Source organism: Mustela nivalis, assembly GCF_964662115.1.
Source record: "Mustela nivalis genome assembly, chromosome: 15".
NCBI classification, from domain to species: Eukaryota; Metazoa; Chordata; class Mammalia; order Carnivora; family Mustelidae; genus Mustela; species Mustela nivalis.
Genome location: NC_139034.1, coordinates 31,211,882 through 31,228,961, shown reverse-complemented (window position 1 = coordinate 31,228,961; position 17,080 = coordinate 31,211,882). Strand labels below are relative to the sequence as shown.

General features: G+C 41.8%; 1 protein-coding gene across 4 annotated transcripts in view; it reads right to left on the bottom strand.

Annotated features, from left to right (window-relative positions):
- Positions 1-17,080, bottom strand: part of MED4 (mediator complex subunit 4) — a 45,014-nt gene that overhangs the window by 13,255 nt on the left and 14,679 nt on the right. For 2 of the 4 annotated variants that reach the window (XM_082701253.1, XM_082701254.1), the window contains 3 exons: positions 6,215-6,319; positions 4,810-4,976; positions 308-374 (listed from right to left, as the gene is read on the bottom strand). In XM_082701253.1, the coding sequence (XP_082557379.1) occupies positions 308-374; positions 4,810-4,934 (192 nt within the window). In that variant the 5' untranslated portion in view covers positions 4,935-4,976; positions 6,215-6,319. Of the gene's footprint in view, positions 1-307; positions 375-904; positions 1,034-4,809; positions 5,038-6,214; positions 6,320-17,080 lie in introns of all 4 variants that reach the window. The other 2 variants (XM_082701256.1, XM_082701255.1) reach the window with 2 other exon arrangements.

Sequence of the window (17,080 nt, the reverse complement as noted above, 5' to 3'; positions counted from 1 at the left end):
CTTATTTTTATTAACATATAATGTATTATTTGCCCCAGGGGTACAGGTCTATGAATCGTCAGGCTTACACATTTCACAGCACTCACCATCTCACATACCGTCCCCAATGTTCATAATCCAACCAAATATTTTCTTTTTAAGCAATATTACCTAATATTAAGTGATTCAAAGAAAATATCAATTTAAAAGTTGCAATTAATAATTTAACATATTCCAATCTTCCTGTCTCACACAAAGTAAATGTAAATAGGGAAACTGCAGAAATTATGGGGATTTCTTGTTTGTAATTTAAAAAGAAGCCACTTACCTGGTTTTCCTCATCAGGTGGCAACAACTTTTGGTTTCTTGAAATTGCTAACATTTCTATAAGTTCTCTAAAAAAGAAAAACAAAAAACCAAAACAACTTTGCAAAATAAATACAATAGAAGCTTTATCAACTGATCTCTACCTAACTGACTTGCTGGATTCATGGTACCCACAGCATGCTGAGTATTCACAGCCCCTGCCCCACTGTGACTTGGGCTCTCACCAGCAAGACTCAGTTGTGTTTGTTACCAGATCCATTTATGCAAGTTTAACCTATTACTATAATTACATAAATTAATATCCAGTATATAAATACCAATGAAATATGACTGTCAACAGAAAAGAATTGTTTATTTATTTATTTATTTATTTTTTTAAAAGATTTTATTTATTTATTTGACAGAGAGAAATCACAAGTAGGCAAAGAGGCAGGCAGAGAGAGAGAGAGGAGGAAGCAGGCTCCCTGCTGAGCAGAGAGCCCAATGCGGGACTCGATCCCAGGACCCTGAGATCATGACCTGAGCCGAAGGCAGCGGCTTAACCACTGAGCCACCCAGGCGCCCAGAAAAGAATTGTTTAAATAAAACACCCACTTACAATGGGTGGAGTTAGGGAAAGCTTCTCTGAGTGAGGAAAATCAGCCACAAAGAAGAATGCTTGTAAAAGACATAGTTCAGGGGTCCAAAGATGGGTCTGAGAAGTGTGGTCAGAATACAGCAGTAGGTACTGGGAAGCAGGATACAAAAATGAGGACATGGTTAGGGAGGGAGGGGCCAGATCGTGTTAGGGCTTTTTAGGTCACAGCAAAGGACCAGTATTTCATTCTAGGTACAGTGAGAAATGACCAAATATTTTAAACAGGGAAATGACATGAACTGATTTATGTTTTTAAGCAACCTGCTAAGCTACCTGGAGAAAGGATTTTAAGAGGGGTAGAATGGAAATCAAGTTAAGCAGCTTCTGTAGTATTCCAGGCAAAAAATAACATTGGCTCTGATGAAGTCCTAGCCACTAAGATTTAGCAATAGTAATGCAAACAGGTGAAACGTGTACAGACTCAGAATATACTCTGGGGGGCGCCTGGGTGGCTTAGTAGTTGGGCATCTGCCAAAGACTTGGTCCTGATCCCTGGGATAGAGCCCCAAGTAGGGCTCCCTCTCAGCGGGAAGCCTGCGTCTCCCTCTCTCACTCTTTCTCTGTCAAATAAAGAAATCAAATCTTAAATATGTACGTATATATACACTTACATATGTATATGTATGTATGTGTATGTGTATATATTTTGGAGGTAGAGCTGATAAGACTTGCTGATGGATTAACAGACATTTTATGAAGACAGCATGTTATATTAACCTTTTTCTTTACCCCATAGATGAGATATAAACAGCTGAGAACCTCGAGTCTACACAAAGGCTGGTTTCAGTGGTGGGAGTGGTGGGGATGGGAAGTATGATGGGAGATGTGGAATGAGCCTTTTTCTGCTTTTCTTGCAAATCGGGGAGTATATATCCACAGAAAACCTTAAAAGAGCTTGCCTTAGGTACAGGAGTACAGTGGGAAGGAAAAACCTGTAAGACTTAGTGCTGTTCAGTACCAGTCTAGAACAAAGTGGAAACCTCTGTCCTCCCCAATGGTAAAAGGAGGCTGGAGGAACCCCTGAGTCCACTCTCTGGTTACAGGTGTGGGAGATAGAGCCCTGTCCAGCTACAGAAGCTGTACTCCTGGCATATCAAATTAGGATCCACCCACAATTCCCCATAGAAATATAATTTACTTGAAGGTTAGATCCCATATTATTAATGGTATACTACACTTCAGGTAAATTCTAGATAAACAGATCATTAGGCTGGTGTGGAAACCTCAAGACTCCTATCAACATGGTTTCTGAAGAACAATTGAGTTCTGAGTCACAAACATGTTAACAAAAACTTGTAGTGGGGCACCTGGGTGGCTCAGTCATTAAGCATCTGCCTTTGGCTCAGGTAATGATCCCAGGGTCCTGGGATCGAGCCCCTGGGCTCTCTGCTCAGCGGGTAACCTGCTTCTCCCTCTCCCTCTGTTGAGGGAGAGGTGTTCCCTCTCTCGCTGTGTCTCTGTCAAATAAATAAAATCTTTAAAAAAAGAGAAACTTGTAGACTATAATTTGTGTTTCTATTTTTAAAAATTCCTCCAAAGATTACCTCATTCTATCATATTTTACAAAGTAATAAATATACTGAAAAGCTATATAATCAAGTAACAGCAAAAATATATCCTAAATTTCAAACGCACTATTTTTTAAAGTTAACAAGTTACATTAGTTTTTCTTTCCAATTTTTCATAAAAAAAACCAAACAAGAGAAAAATTTCACTAAGAGGATAATGACACATATCACAGATCACAAGCAGTACATGTAGCTATATCTGATTGCTAATATAATGGGATTTTTTTGAAAGCCAATCACACTGGAATAGCCTCATTCTGTGAAGTCTCAGTGAGTATCGGGGCAAACCACAAAGTGACATCTCTCCTACTACCACCAACAACCATCTCCAGGGTCACAAAAGAGGTAAATTTTCACTCACTTACTGTCACCCAGTCTTTCTTTAGAGATGAACAAAAAAAAAATAATATGTCAGATTAAGTCATGAGAAAATCAGAGGAAAAGAAAAACTTTTAAAGTAACGGTTATTACCAAGCTGCAAGGACCCCAAGAAAGAAGAAGCTTATCTCTAGTTTGTCAACAGATTCATTGAGGACTGCAAATCAATGACAAAGTGTTTTTAGCATTCCTGGGGAAAGGGCAATGGAACTACAGCTACGTTTAGAGAAAGCAAAAGAGAACTCAGCACCTCAACTAATCATGCACAGCTAGAAAGTTGAGGTGGGAAAGTTTCAGAAACAGATTCTTGATACATTTCATCAAACAGAAAACCCTATACTGGGGAATTAAGGAAACAATCAAAGAGGGGGAGAGATAAACCGATCAATTTACAAGACAATTTCAATTTGGTCTCAAGTTTTACACAATTGATAAATTACTTATTTATGTTATCTCAAGTGGAAGAGTGTGTGAGGATCATGTATATGTACTCCTGTTGGTACCAACAGCGTCAGGAAACCACTTCAGGTATACAGAGCTATAGCCAAATAATCCAGAGGCAAGGTCTTAAGACTGACTACCAAGCTGTCCAATGTCAGAAGAAATTTTCAAAGACCTTTACCCTGTGTGCCTAGGTTCAGAAAAAGTTTCCGAACTTGATGAATGTGAAATATATACCAGGTCACAAAACAGACAAATTACGTTACTGCATGTAAACTCAGAAAAGAAATGAATTTACTGGGCTCCAGAGTAGAAGGGTGAGAAGTAATAGTTCATTGAATATACTAAGACAAAGATTTAAAATTCAAAGACCAAGATTCACTCAGAACAAAAGGCAGCAGCCACTACTTCCCAAAGGGGGTGTCACTTCTTCAGAAGTAAACATTATTTACGGAAAAGTGACACACTAGACTAGACATTTGGACTGTATCTCACTGAGCATCAGGAACCTACCAACTCTTTTAAAGCAGAAAAAAGTGACATGAGATGCTTTTAAAAAAAGATAGCTCTGCTGTGGCAATATAGAAAGCGCAGAAGCATAAAGCCAAGTGAAACTGTAGGGAGGCTGCATCAAAAGATAGGACGGTGGGGTTGGGAACAATAGGTCAAATCTGAGCAACCTTTTAGGAGGAAGAACCAAAACAATTTCAGCATCCAAGTGAATGTAACAGAGTTAAAGGCTTCAACTTCACAAACTACCACGAACGATGGCAGAATAAGGGGAGTGACATCCAGCTTCTATCTCTTCCATACTCGCTGAACTCCAGCCGCCCCAAACTTGCAACTGCACCAAGTCGCGAGTGCTCGTGCCTCCAGGCGTTTGCACCTGCTATTCCAACTACCTGCTACCTACAGAATGCGGTGAACTCCTTCTTCCCCTGCAGTCCTTTCTCCGAGAAGCCTGCCCTGACTACAACTGAGACGGGAACCTACAGTCCTCGAGTTTCAGTAACCCGGAGCGCACACCTCTGTTAAGAACAGGCTCCGCACCATGATGTCTGTTTACGTCTGTTACTTCCCCTTGACACTAGGCGCTCTGTGTCCGCAACTAGTCTCCCCCTCACTACCGTCTTCCAGCGTTTGGGACCCAGGGGGGGTTTCCTTAAAGGTGTGTCGAGAGTCCGTGGACGAAGGTACTCACACCTGGCGACCTGTAAGGTCCGCTACGGTTCTGACGACGTCGGGGTTCCAGCATCACTGTCATTTCTAAAATGTCCCCTAAGGAGGGTGGAGTGGGCTGCCGTCTCGGAGTGCCGGAGGACTGTGGACACCAAGTCCACGATACCACGCTCACCATCTTTGGGAGCGCGGCCTCCCCGGGGAGCCCCAGAAACGAACCCACCCTGCCACCCAGGGCGGCAGACCCACAGTCAGTCCTCCCCGCCCAGCCCAGTCAGGCCCTGAGGCCGAAGGCATTACCTCGACAAGACCTCCAGATCTTCCAGGGCAGACAGCAGTCGCTCTCGCGTGCTGTTACCGCCGGCCGCTCCAGAACCGCCTCCCGGCCGCTCTTTCTCCTTCTCTCCACTTGAAGACGCCGCCATGCTCTCCACAGGCCCGCGGCCGGAGACTGCGCAGCCGGGTTCCTACGAGGAGAGGCGGGCACCGGAGGCGGAAGTAAGGGTCACCGAGGCGGGGCGGGGTGGGCTAGGGTGGGGAGGTGGTGGTGGTAAAGAGGCCAGAGTCACAGCGCCACCTATGCACCTGGAGATGCACTGCGGGCGGCGGGCCATCTGATGAGCCAGAGGGGTTCTCAGGTCCAAACCAGGGAGGAGAGCCAGAAAACAAAGGCACAAGGCGGTCAGGTTGCCCTGTGCCTTATGGTTTTCAAGTAGGAATGGGAGATTCAACGGATCTGAAGCATTTGAGGAAATTGTATAATGGCCTACGTCTCGTATTAGTTTCTTTGTGAAATGGGCTGGCCTCAGCATTAACCTACATCTTTAGTCTGCATCTCTATAATGCTAACCTTGCTGTTAGGCCTCTCCTAGAGGTTGTAAGCACCCTATGACAGGAGCCATAATCTGTCTTTTCTTTTTTTTCTTTATTGTAGTAAAATATACATAACATAAAATTGACCATGTTAATCATATTTAAGTATATAGTTCAGTGATATTAAGCACATTCATGTGGTTATGCTACTATGACCACCACCCATAACCCCATCATCCATAACCTCTTTCCATCTTGCAAAACTGTAACTCTGTGCCATAACAACTCCCCATTCCTTCCTACCCCAGCCTCTAACAGCCACCATTCTACTTTCTCTCTCTCTGAATTTGACAACTCTAGGGACCTCAAATATATGAAATGATACAGTATTTGTCTTTTGGGGATTGCCTTATTTCACTTAGTGAATGTTTCCCACTTTCACCCCTGTTTTAGCATGAGTCAGTCTTTCCTTCTTTTTCAAGGCTGAATAATATTCCCTTATATGTAGATACCACATTTTGCTTATCCTTTCAGACACTTGGGTTACTTCTACATTCTCATAATCCATCTTTGTAATCATATCTCTCCCAACAAAGTGTTTTGTTCATTGATTGAGATGACTGTTGAATGAATCAAGATAACATGTAAGTGGTAGTTTATGAAAATGGTTTAAATAATCAATATAAAATAGATTCCAAATTAAAGTCAAAACTCCACCTTAGCCCACTTTTCCTGGAGAGAACACTATAGTTGGGGACTTTCCCTACCAGGAAAACTCAAAGTTGCAACAGTATGGGGAATGCGGGTTCTGTATCAGGTTAGGGTGTGAGATTTTAAAAGACAAGATGGAGAGATGTCACCTACAGAACAGCTGGGATTAAGGCAGGAGTACCTGTATCCATCATTCCATCATCCTGTCTTTGGCCTGTTCTTTTGGAAGTGCTGAACCTTCTTACTGCTGGGCACCCAGACTTGAGGATTTTCTTGAAGACTCATGCTAAAAAAAAAAAAAAAAAAAAAAAAAGCCATTCATAGAAACTGCTGTATAATACGGAATGCTGATTTATTCACTTACAAGGAAAAGTAATAATGCCAAACACAATTTTACTTACAGACAAATTTATACAGGAAGAAAAATTATCACCAGAATGTTGCTTGGTAAACTTGGATTTGAAAGAATGAAGATAGATTAAAAAAAAAAAAATTAACCAAGTGGACAGTCTTCTTTTGGAGAACTGCCTATCTCTCTTTTTAAAGAAACAGGTGTCTTCATACATTGGAAAAGGGTTGGGAACCTCTGGTCTAAAATGCAAGCACTTGCGAATGCACAGTTTGGCATTTTGAGTAAAAATCTATAAACATTTGGTGTGGAGGTTTGGGTATGTAGCAGGAAATTCAACCGGACTATCCCTAAAAGTCTGCAGAACAGGGTGGCTACATATCTTATGTGTATTTTTATACATTCTTTTTCATTTTTATCAAGCAATCTATATATAAAGTTTAAAAAGTCAAATACCGCTCAGAAGCTACCAAAAAACAAAAAGCTCTCGGTCACACCTCCTCAGCCCTCATATCCTGTGACATCCTGCTCTCCCTAGTGGCAGCTTCTCTGCCCATTCTTAACTGTTTCTTCTATGCTTTGTTTCCCTATTTTAAAGTAATTGGCATGTTTTCTATACCTCTATTCAACTCTTTGAGAAATTTCTTTCCTGTTATGTTGAATAGGGAGTTTATCTCTCCTTCATGCCCCATTCCCCTCCTTCTGGCCTCTCAATGGATAGAATCCAAGTTTTTGTTAAATCAATAGCCCATTCTTTCCTTGCTGCACTATTATTTATCTATAACTATATAGTTATTATTTATTTATTTATCTCAAATAAATTTGAAAAATAAAATGGAGAAGAACAGAAAATGTCTTGGACATCAAAGCACATTGCACTGACTTGTGCGAACTTGTCAGTTACATATTTATATGTGTCTGTACTGAGTCAAATACAAAGTCTATATTTTTACTGTGGATTGAAAAAGTTTGCAAACATTGGAGAGTAAGGAAGATACCAACCCTACCTCTTAGAAAAACAGCTCCTTCCATCTAAGGCTCCCAAAGGGAGAATCTGTATAAATTTTGTATTCTGGGGACAGAAAGTTAAAGCAAACATACACAAGTAAAGTGTATGTTGAGATGATTCTCTGGGATGCATTGCATAGATGGACAATGTTGTGGTTTAAATTGTGTGCCCTCAAAATTCATGTAACGAAGCCCTGATACCCCAGTACCTCCAAATGTAACTGTGTTTGGAGATAGGGCCTTCAAAGGGATTAAGTTAAAATGAGGCTAACAGGGTCATGACCCTGACAGGGTCGTCCTGGTCTAATCTGATCGGTGTTTTTACAGAAATATGTGAAGACAGCCAGAAGGTGACCTTCTGCAAGCCAATGATACAAACCTCAGAAGAAACCAAACCGAACCTTGGACTTCCCACCTCCAAAACTGTGAGAAAATAAACGTCTGTTGTTGAAGCCAGTCTGGGGTATCTTGTTATAAGAACCTTAACAGACTAACACAGAGAGGTTGCAAGTCAATGGACATCTGGAGATTTCTAAACAATGCCTTGCATATACCTTTGACCTCCTTGACTTTATTTTTATTTGTCCCTTGGCTAGAGCATGCATTAGGCTACACAAGCTGCAAATGGCTGTACATGAGACTGTGCGTCCTTGTTCAGACTCTCTCCACTGCCCTCGACACGATTTCTCACTATTTCCTCTTTCTCCAAACCTTCAACACTTCCTTCCCCTAGATTCCCACTCTCAACTTAGGACCTTGAATTCTAACTCGCTGAGAAAGAGGAGAAACCTGAACACCCACACATTGCAGCCACCACGAGTGTCTGGCCACCAGCATTGTTCCCCTCTGCCCTGCAGCTGGACCAGCTACTGCCCATGCCCTTTCCCTGCTCCAAGTCAGAGAACATTCTCTCCCCGTAGCCCTCTCTCTCTGAAGGCTTTGTACCAGTGGTCCACCCACCTCCCAACTGTCAATGTTTCATCTTGTACTTATCATTCCCATCACCATATCTGCTGCTATTTTCCTGTTTTTAGAACACTCTTACCCCACTTTCTGCACGAGCAACCGCTTCACTTCTTTGCTTCCTTCTGCAGCGAAACACCTACAAAGAGTTATCTAAATATTTTGATTCCAATTCCATTCCTTCCTTATATCCACTTCAATTAGTTTTCATCCTCACTCAGATTGCAAGGTCATTGAAAACCCCCGTGTTGCTGCAGGTAACGGCTGGCATGCATTGTGCTCCAGGCTCTGCAGCCCTGCACCTGTCAATCATTCCCTTATCCTGGAGAACACTTTCTCCACTTGGATTTCTAGCATGCCAGGCTCTCTTCATTTTTGTCCTTGCTCCCTGGTCTCTCCTCTCAGTCTCTCTGGGTGGTTCCTCCTCTCCACCCTGACTCTACACAGAGGAGCATTTGGGGGACACTTCTTGGTCCTCATTTCCACCAACTCACTTTTGGTCATCTCACCCAGCCCAGGGGCTCTATTTTTAAAAAATTTTAAAAATACTTTACTTATTTATTTGAAAGAAATAGAGCATGGACAGGGCTAGGGACAAAAGAAGCAGCAGACTCCCCATGAAGCAGGGGCCTGATGTGGGGCTCCATCCCAGGACCTTGAAATCATGACTGGAACTGAAGACAGATGCTTAACCGACTGAGCCACTCAGGTGTCCTTTTAAATAATACCTGTAAGCTGACTCCCAAATGTGTATTTCCCACCTTGACCTGGCCTCTGAACTCAGGTTTGTATGTTCAGTTCCTACTACTTACCTTCTGTTACTGCACAGAGAAACGGTTCTGAACTCAGGTAGGGCTAACACCCTCCTGGAAAACCAATACTTGAGATGGCAGTGCTTTTGGGAAGGGAAAGGGTGTTCTATTTCAGGAAGGAGGCAACCTGGGAAGACAGTGGACTAATGCCCCGAAGACCATCCTCCCTGTCCAGGAGAAGCCGCAAGGGCTTAAAAGGGAAGGCAGGATAGTGGGGGGGGGGGGGGGGACAGGGAAGGGGGCTGCTCTGTACAGGAGAAGCAGGTGCCCGGGCAGTTAGTCCAGGGTGGACATGACCCTGAATAGCCTTGCTGGCATCAGCTGCAGCTGTTTTCTTTCCAGTGTGGTCAGGCTTATCTTCTGGGAAATTCTGGTCCTTCACTCCTCAAGGCCCCTGCACGCCAAGGGGCTTGGGTCAGCAAGCAAGGAGCGCATAAGCTTGAGGCAAGTTAGCTCTTAAGACTGGCTGTTACTTGCACTTGGGTAGACAAAACTGAATTCCTGATCTACACCCCTCGCTCCCAACACACATGGCACTACCTGCGGCCCCCCTCAACCCAGTTGATAGCAGCTTCTTCATTTTCCTCGTCCAGGCAAAAAAAACATAGGGTTTTGCCTCCTTGTTTCTCATGCACCACATTCACCCAGAAATCAAGATAGTTCTACCGTCAGCACATGCCCATAACTGGTCCACATCTCGATTTTTTACTTCTGATCACAGGTCCACATCTCCATCATCCCTCAGCTGCATTTCCCGAGATTGCCTTCCCACTGTTCTCTCTGCCTCTCCCCTCACATCTGTGGGCTATTTCCAACACAGCAGTATAGGGATCTCTTTAAAACTCAAGTCAGATCATGTTATTCCTCTGATCAAAGTTTTGCGGTGGCTCCCCTTCCACTCAGAGTAAAACCATGAGCTAGGCTATGAGACCTAGCATCATTTGACCTGGCATTGCCCTTCTGACCTTTTCTTCTTCCCTCTTTTCACTCTGCTCCAGCCATTCCAGTCCTACAGCATACCAGAACCATCCTGCCTGAGTGGCCCCCAACTGGCTAGTCTCCCTGCCTTCATCTGTTGGTCCCTTATTAGTCAAATGGCTAACTTCTCACTTCCTGCAGGAATCTCCTTTTCTCAAGGAGGCCCATCTGGTTGTCATTTTTCCTACTGCATTCTACCCCCACATTCCATTCTCTTTACCCTGCTCTGCTTTTTTCCATAACATTTGTCATCTTCTAACATTCTATTAGTTGATGTGTGTTTTGCTAAATATCGCTTCCCCTGGAATGTAAGCAAGGTGGGGGCACTGATATGACCCCAGTGCCAAAATGTTGCCTGACGCAAAGTGGGCACCAATGATTGTTGCTGGGTTTGTTGTTGACAGAGGTGCTAAAAATCACCAAACAAACTTAGATATCTGTAGTTTTGCCTCTAAATGGTAAAACCTTATTTTCAGTCTTTTCTGTCCATATTCACCTTGGGGATTCTCAAAAGCAACTCCAAATATTTATAAAATCCTCCACCAGAAGTGGAATATTCCATTGACAGTGGTCACGGTTACTCTGCAATCCAACAAACACTAGTCCTGAAGCTTGTTTCCCCAGCCAGTTACCAGAGTAAGTTTGAGGGTTCATGTTCAAGGTCAAACCCATTAAGTGTGGGCTAGAGAGTTAGAGTCAGGCAATTCTCTCCCAATAGTCAGGCCATGAGAAAACAAGTCCAATACATTCATTAACTCTCTTCAAGAGGAAAAAACCTTGAAACTCTACTTTAGCACTTGGGCCTCCGAGCCTCTAACCCCAGGTGAAAATAACATTCAATTCAGGATAAAGCTTCCGTCTCAAAAACACCATTTATGGTTTTTGAAACCATGAATTACCTCTCAAAAAGCTACTGTGGGAAGAGGTGGTTTCTCAGCAACTAGCTGGCTTTTAGGACAGCAACTTCAATTTTTAAGTCAATTTCAAAGCCTCAAATGTGCCCTTAAATTGCCTTTGGCAGGGGGCAGAGGGCAAGGAAGAGAGAGAATCTCAAGCAGATTCCACACTTAGCATGGAGCCAGATGTGGGGCTCGATCTTACAACCCTGAGATTATGATCTGAATCAAAATCAAGAGTCATCCACTTAACCTACTATGCCTCCCAGGGGACCCTAAACTCCTTTTCATTAAGCCAGTTATCTCTGGTAAGTCCAACTGGGGCTTCTCTACAACAACAGAAGTTTCACAGTCTGAATAAAGCCTCTTATCTCTTTCACCCACCGTCCTAGTGATATCATGGAGCCTCATCAGAAGAACTCAATCCTCCTCATTCCCAAACACGACACAACAAAAAACTTCCATTGTCCAGAATTGCTCAATGTTAATTAAAATAATTGGCTCCATGGAAAGCGTGGCATTTATCTTTAATTCCCTACATTCTTGGTCCTCGAGAATACAAGAAACAAAACAGTTTAGGTTAAACATCTTATTTTCTTTAAATATTTGTGATGTGGTTTCAATGGAAAGGTTTTCTAGAATGAACAGACCTCCTATGAAGTCTCATCTTGCTGAAATTCCCCAGGCATCATTGAAAACTAACCACTTCTCCATAACTCAAAAGAAAGGTGGATAACATTATTGTTCTCCTTTCATAGGTTCACTTATTTTTTCAACAAATATTCATTAAACTCTGTTCACATGCCAGGGACCACACTAGATGCTGGGCCTGTAAGGATGAGTAAGACAACAGTGGTCAGGGAAGTCTTCCTGGAGGAAGTGAAAGCAGAAATTTCTTAGAAAGCACTTGGGGCAGAAAGACTGGCAGGGCTACAGGAAGGAAAAACTAGACTAAGGAGTTAATGTCAGATAGAGAATGATAAAAATATCTCACCAACTTTTTTTTTTAGATTTTTATTTCTTTCTTTATTTGAGAGAATGAGAGAGTGAGCTGGCAGGGGGCGGGGGAGGGTGTGGCAGGGCAGGGAGAGAAACAGAGGGAGAGGAAAAAGCAGATTCTGTGTTGAGTGTAGAGCCTGATGCAGGGCTTGATCTCAAGACCCTGAGATCACAACCTGTGCTGAAACCAAGAGTTGGTTGCTTAACTGACTGTGCCACTCAGGTGCCTCTGGTTCTGCCAATTTATTACAGCAGCCCTAGGAAACTAATACTACTGGTTTGAATGAATAGATGTTCTCAATTTGATTCTAAGGACATAGGGGTTCATTTCTTCTCATACATAAAGCAAATTGCTAAGGGTTTCTTGGGGGCCCTGAAAAGTAATAAACTAAATGCATTTATATTAGCAGCATCAATTTGTGCATGATGAGCTAAAGCAATTAAAAACATGTTGCGCTCATTAGTAGAAGCCCAGGTTATGGAATAAAAGCTGAAAGAGAACTCAGAGGTCATCTGCTCTGGTCTGACCCCAGCCCGTGATTAAACGTTTCCTGATAGAAGAAAGCTGCCCTCCTCACCTATCAGCCATTTTCATTCATTTTAAGCCCAAAGGTACATCAAGATAATTATCACACATTGGGTCTAACCTGTCTTCTGAATAGTAAGTAATACATAAGTACTACAAATGTATTACACAAGTTATACATTTATACTCTTTTTCACAGAACAGACCATCAAGGTTTTTCTTTTTTCATTCTTTTTCTCAATGTGAACTGTATTTACAGAACTAAAGAAGTTATGTTTTCAAATATACATTTCAAAAATCTTAGTTTTAGATTTCAAAATAAAACTTGAATAATTCATTTTTTTAAAGGCCTTAAATATTGTGCTTGATATTTATGTATAAATTTTTGCTGATTCATTTTAAGTTTGCAATTTATTAAAATAATTTTTAAGGGGCCCCTGGGTGGCTCAGTGGGTTAAAGCCTCTGCCACGGCTCGGGTCGTGATCCCAGAGTCCTGGGATCGAGTCCCGCATCCGGCTCTCTGCTCAGTAGGGAACCTGTTTCCTCCTCTCTTCTCTCTGCCTGCCTCTCTGCCTACTTTTGATCTCTGTTAAATAAATAGAATCTTTTTTTTAAAGATTTTATTTATTCATTTGAGAGAGAGACAGTGAGAGAGAGAGCATGAGCGAGGAGAAGGTCAGAGGGAGAAGCAGACTCCCCATGGAGCTGGGAGCCTGATGCGGGATTCGATTCCGGGATTCTGGGATTCCGGGATTCCGGGATTCCGGGATCATGACCTGAGCCGAAGGCAGTCGTCCAACCAACTGAGCCACCCAGGAGTCCCAATAAATAGAATCTTTAAAAAAAATTATCATGACCCAAGCCGTGGCAGAGGCTTTAACCCACTGAGCCACCCGTGCGCCCCTAAAAAAAAATAATTTTTAAGTGGAAACAACCAGTATGTCTTTCAATATGTTGGATAATCAATAGAATATATATCCATATAATATATTACTATTTGTCAATAAAAAAGAATGAGCTATCAAGCCAAGCGATGAATGAAAGAATCTTAAATACATATTGTTAAATGAAAGAAACCAGTCCAAAAAAGGCTACCTTCTCTATGATTCTATTTATATTACATTCTAAAAGAAGCTTAACTGTTGAAATGGTAAAGAGATCAGTGGTCGCCAAGGGCTCAGGAAGTGGAGAGGGTTGAAAAGGTGAAGCACAGAGGATTTTTTAGGGTGGTGAACTATTCTGTATGATGTTGCAATGGATACATGACACTATGCATTATAAAATCTCATAGAACTTTACAGCACAAAGAGTGAACCTTAATGTATACAAATATAACAAATTATTTTGGAAGTTGGAAGACCCTAGGAGGGAATGCAGGCAAAATCATCTGATAAGTCACAGACCTGCACCTCTGAAACAAATAATACATTATATGTTACATGCACCCGAATGTTTATAGCAGCAATGTCCACAATAGCCAAACTATGGAAAGAATCTAGATGTCCATCAACAGATGAACGGATAAAGAAGATGTGATATATATATATATATATATATATATATATATATATATATATATATATATATATATCTGTAGTAAGTGCTATTGATATAATATGATGAGAATGGCATTTTTCAGACTCATAACCTCATCAAACAAATCCAACTGAGGGACATTCTGCAAAGCAGCTGACTTCTCCAAAATGTCAAGGCCATTGAAACCAAGGAAAGTCTGAGAAACTGGCCCAATCAAGAGGCGCTCTAGGAGACATGACAACTAAATAAAATATTAAAAAAAAATTCTGGGGGTGTCTGGGTGGCTCCGTTGGTTAAGTGTTCAACTCTTGTTTTCAGCTCAGGTCATGATCTCAGGGTCCTGAACTGTACTCCACACTGAGTGTGCAACTTGCTTATATCTCTCTCCCGCTCCCTCCGTCCTTCCTCCCCACTCCCCAGAGAGTGCAAGGTCTATCTCTTAAAAATAAAAATCTAGTATTTTTCAGGTAAACTACCATTAAACCATGGCTAAGTGCTCAACGATGTTTATGATATAATAATATGTATAATTGTCATTCGAGTAGAACAAAGCAGGATATTAATGTCATTATCCCCTCTTATACAGCTTTTGGTTTTTCCAGTAATGTCTATTTCTTTTTCTTCTTGTAATCTCTCACAATAATTCTCTATTTATTTTTACAGAAGTTCCAACCTATCAGGAGTTTTCATATCCCTTTTTTTCTGGAAGCCTTGCCTCGCAGAACCCTCTGGGGCCAAGAAAGACAATTTTGTAAAAGGCTAACTTAATGTCCTGGAATATACCTTCTAGTGGTATAATCTGATTTAAGGATATAATTTAGGTTAGCTGGAGGAATGAATGAATTGCATACATTCTAAATGTTCATTGCTGCTTTTCTCAGCTAGTGTTGGCTGAATAAAGTCAGTATAATTCCAATGCAAAACAAAGGTATGTGATATTTCAGTTAGCCCCAACAGCCTGAATGTCTTCAAGAATCATCTGGGACAGGGTACCTGAGTGGCTTAGTCGGTTAAGCATCTGACTCTTGGTTTCAACTCAGGTCATGATCTCAGGGTTGTGAGATTGAGCTCTGCATGTGTTGGTCTCCAGGTTCAGCGGGGAGTCTGTTTAAGATTCTCTCTCCCAGGCGCCTGGGTGGCTCAGTGGGTTAAAGCTTCTGCCTTCAGCTCGGGTCATGATCTTAGGGTCCTGGGATCAAGCCCCGAATCTGGCTTTCTGCTCAGCAGGGAGCCTGCTTCTCTCTCTCTCTGCCTGCCTCTCTGCCTACTTGTGATCTCTATCAAATGAATAAATAAAATCTTAAAAAAAAAAAAAAAGATTCTCCCTCTTCCCTCCCCTCCTTTCGCCTCCCTTCTGCAAACTCTCTCTCTCTCATAAAAAAATAAATCTTAAAAAAAAAAAAAAGAAAAGAATCTTCAGGGGTGCTGCAGCCATCATTCAACAAACCAATGCAGCTGGTTATGGCCAATTAACCAAGTACAAATCCACCTAATTATACCATGACCCACATGGCTTCTGTCGATACACAGGGAATCCATAATAGATTTTGCCAAATTCATGAGTTTCAAATATAATATTTAAAAAAAAATTCTTCTTTAACTAATATCTCTAAACAACAACAACAACCCCCCCAAATGAGGACAATGGAACATCTTCCTGCATGGAATAATACATGTTTAAATTTGCATGTTGGCCAAGTCTTATTAATTTCATAGAACCAGTACCTACTGCATAGTAAAGGTTCAGTATTTTTATTAAAGTTGGTTGACTTTCTTAGCATATTAATGTGGAGACCAGTTTTACATTCACTTTAACTTTTGTTTTCTCCCAGATCTAAATATTTGTTTTGGCTAGATGAAGGGAGATTTCCCAGAAAAGTTTCCCTTTTGGCTGTTACAAAGTTCTTTCCCTTCCTGTATCTAACTGTGGAGACAATTCAGAAAAAGATTAACTATAATCTCCATGCTGCCAGTTTGTTTTTCATTTCCCTGCATTTCAAATCCTGTTCATTTTTGCATATTAGCCCCTCATATGATAGGCAGATGCTTGATAAATGTTTACTGATTTGATTTAATTTAGGAAAACACCCTATGAGCTAAACACTGTAGTTCAATCGGTAAAATTGGCCTCAGATCACCTTAACCTTGTCTCTCTGAATGTTTATCACCATCCAGAAAGCACTGTATGACCCTGTGTGCAAATGAGTCACTGTATCCCCTGCAAAGGCAGAGATAAATATCCAAGTGCCAGGAAATGAAGAATTGAATTCACCTCAAAACCACCAAATTCCCAGCCCACTGAGACTTCTTCAGAGAACGACATCATCATTCTTTCCCATTTTTCCATTTACTTTCAAATACATCTATCCTTATGTTATCTGATTTCAACGCTGGCCAGAAGATTTTTACCATGAAAGGCATAAGGATGAGTTTCCTGCTAAATGTTTGAATAAAAGCAATGAGGTTAAAGGAGGTTTCTTGGCACTTGTCAGGGTTGAACAGTAGCTTCTTTGTCTTTGCAGATTCTCTGGTGCTTGGCCCTTGCCTCTTCTTGGATAACTTGTTGCTCTTCGACATGCTGGGCCTCAGCCAGGTCTGGTCCTCAAACCAACCCACAAGTTACTCCCCTCAGGCAGCCCCAACCCAGCCGTGAGCACAGTGACTCTCTGTCCTCGGCAGTCAGACTTCCAGAGAGTGGCCGGCCCATTTTGTGAATCTAACACCTGATATAAAATTTCTAATTACAGACACCAAATTCTCTCTCCAAGGAGATCTGAAAATGCAAGCTCCACTCTTTGTTAAGACCTTTTATTTTCATTGGAAAGCCCCTGCCAACCGTTGGCCACATTTCACTGTGTCTGATCCATGCTTTTTATCTCTTCTCAACCAGACAAACGTGTAATGCCTCATTTGCTGGATGACCAGGCAATCCATCCACTTCCAAGATCGACTTGTACACAATGCTCCTGCCGGGCCAAT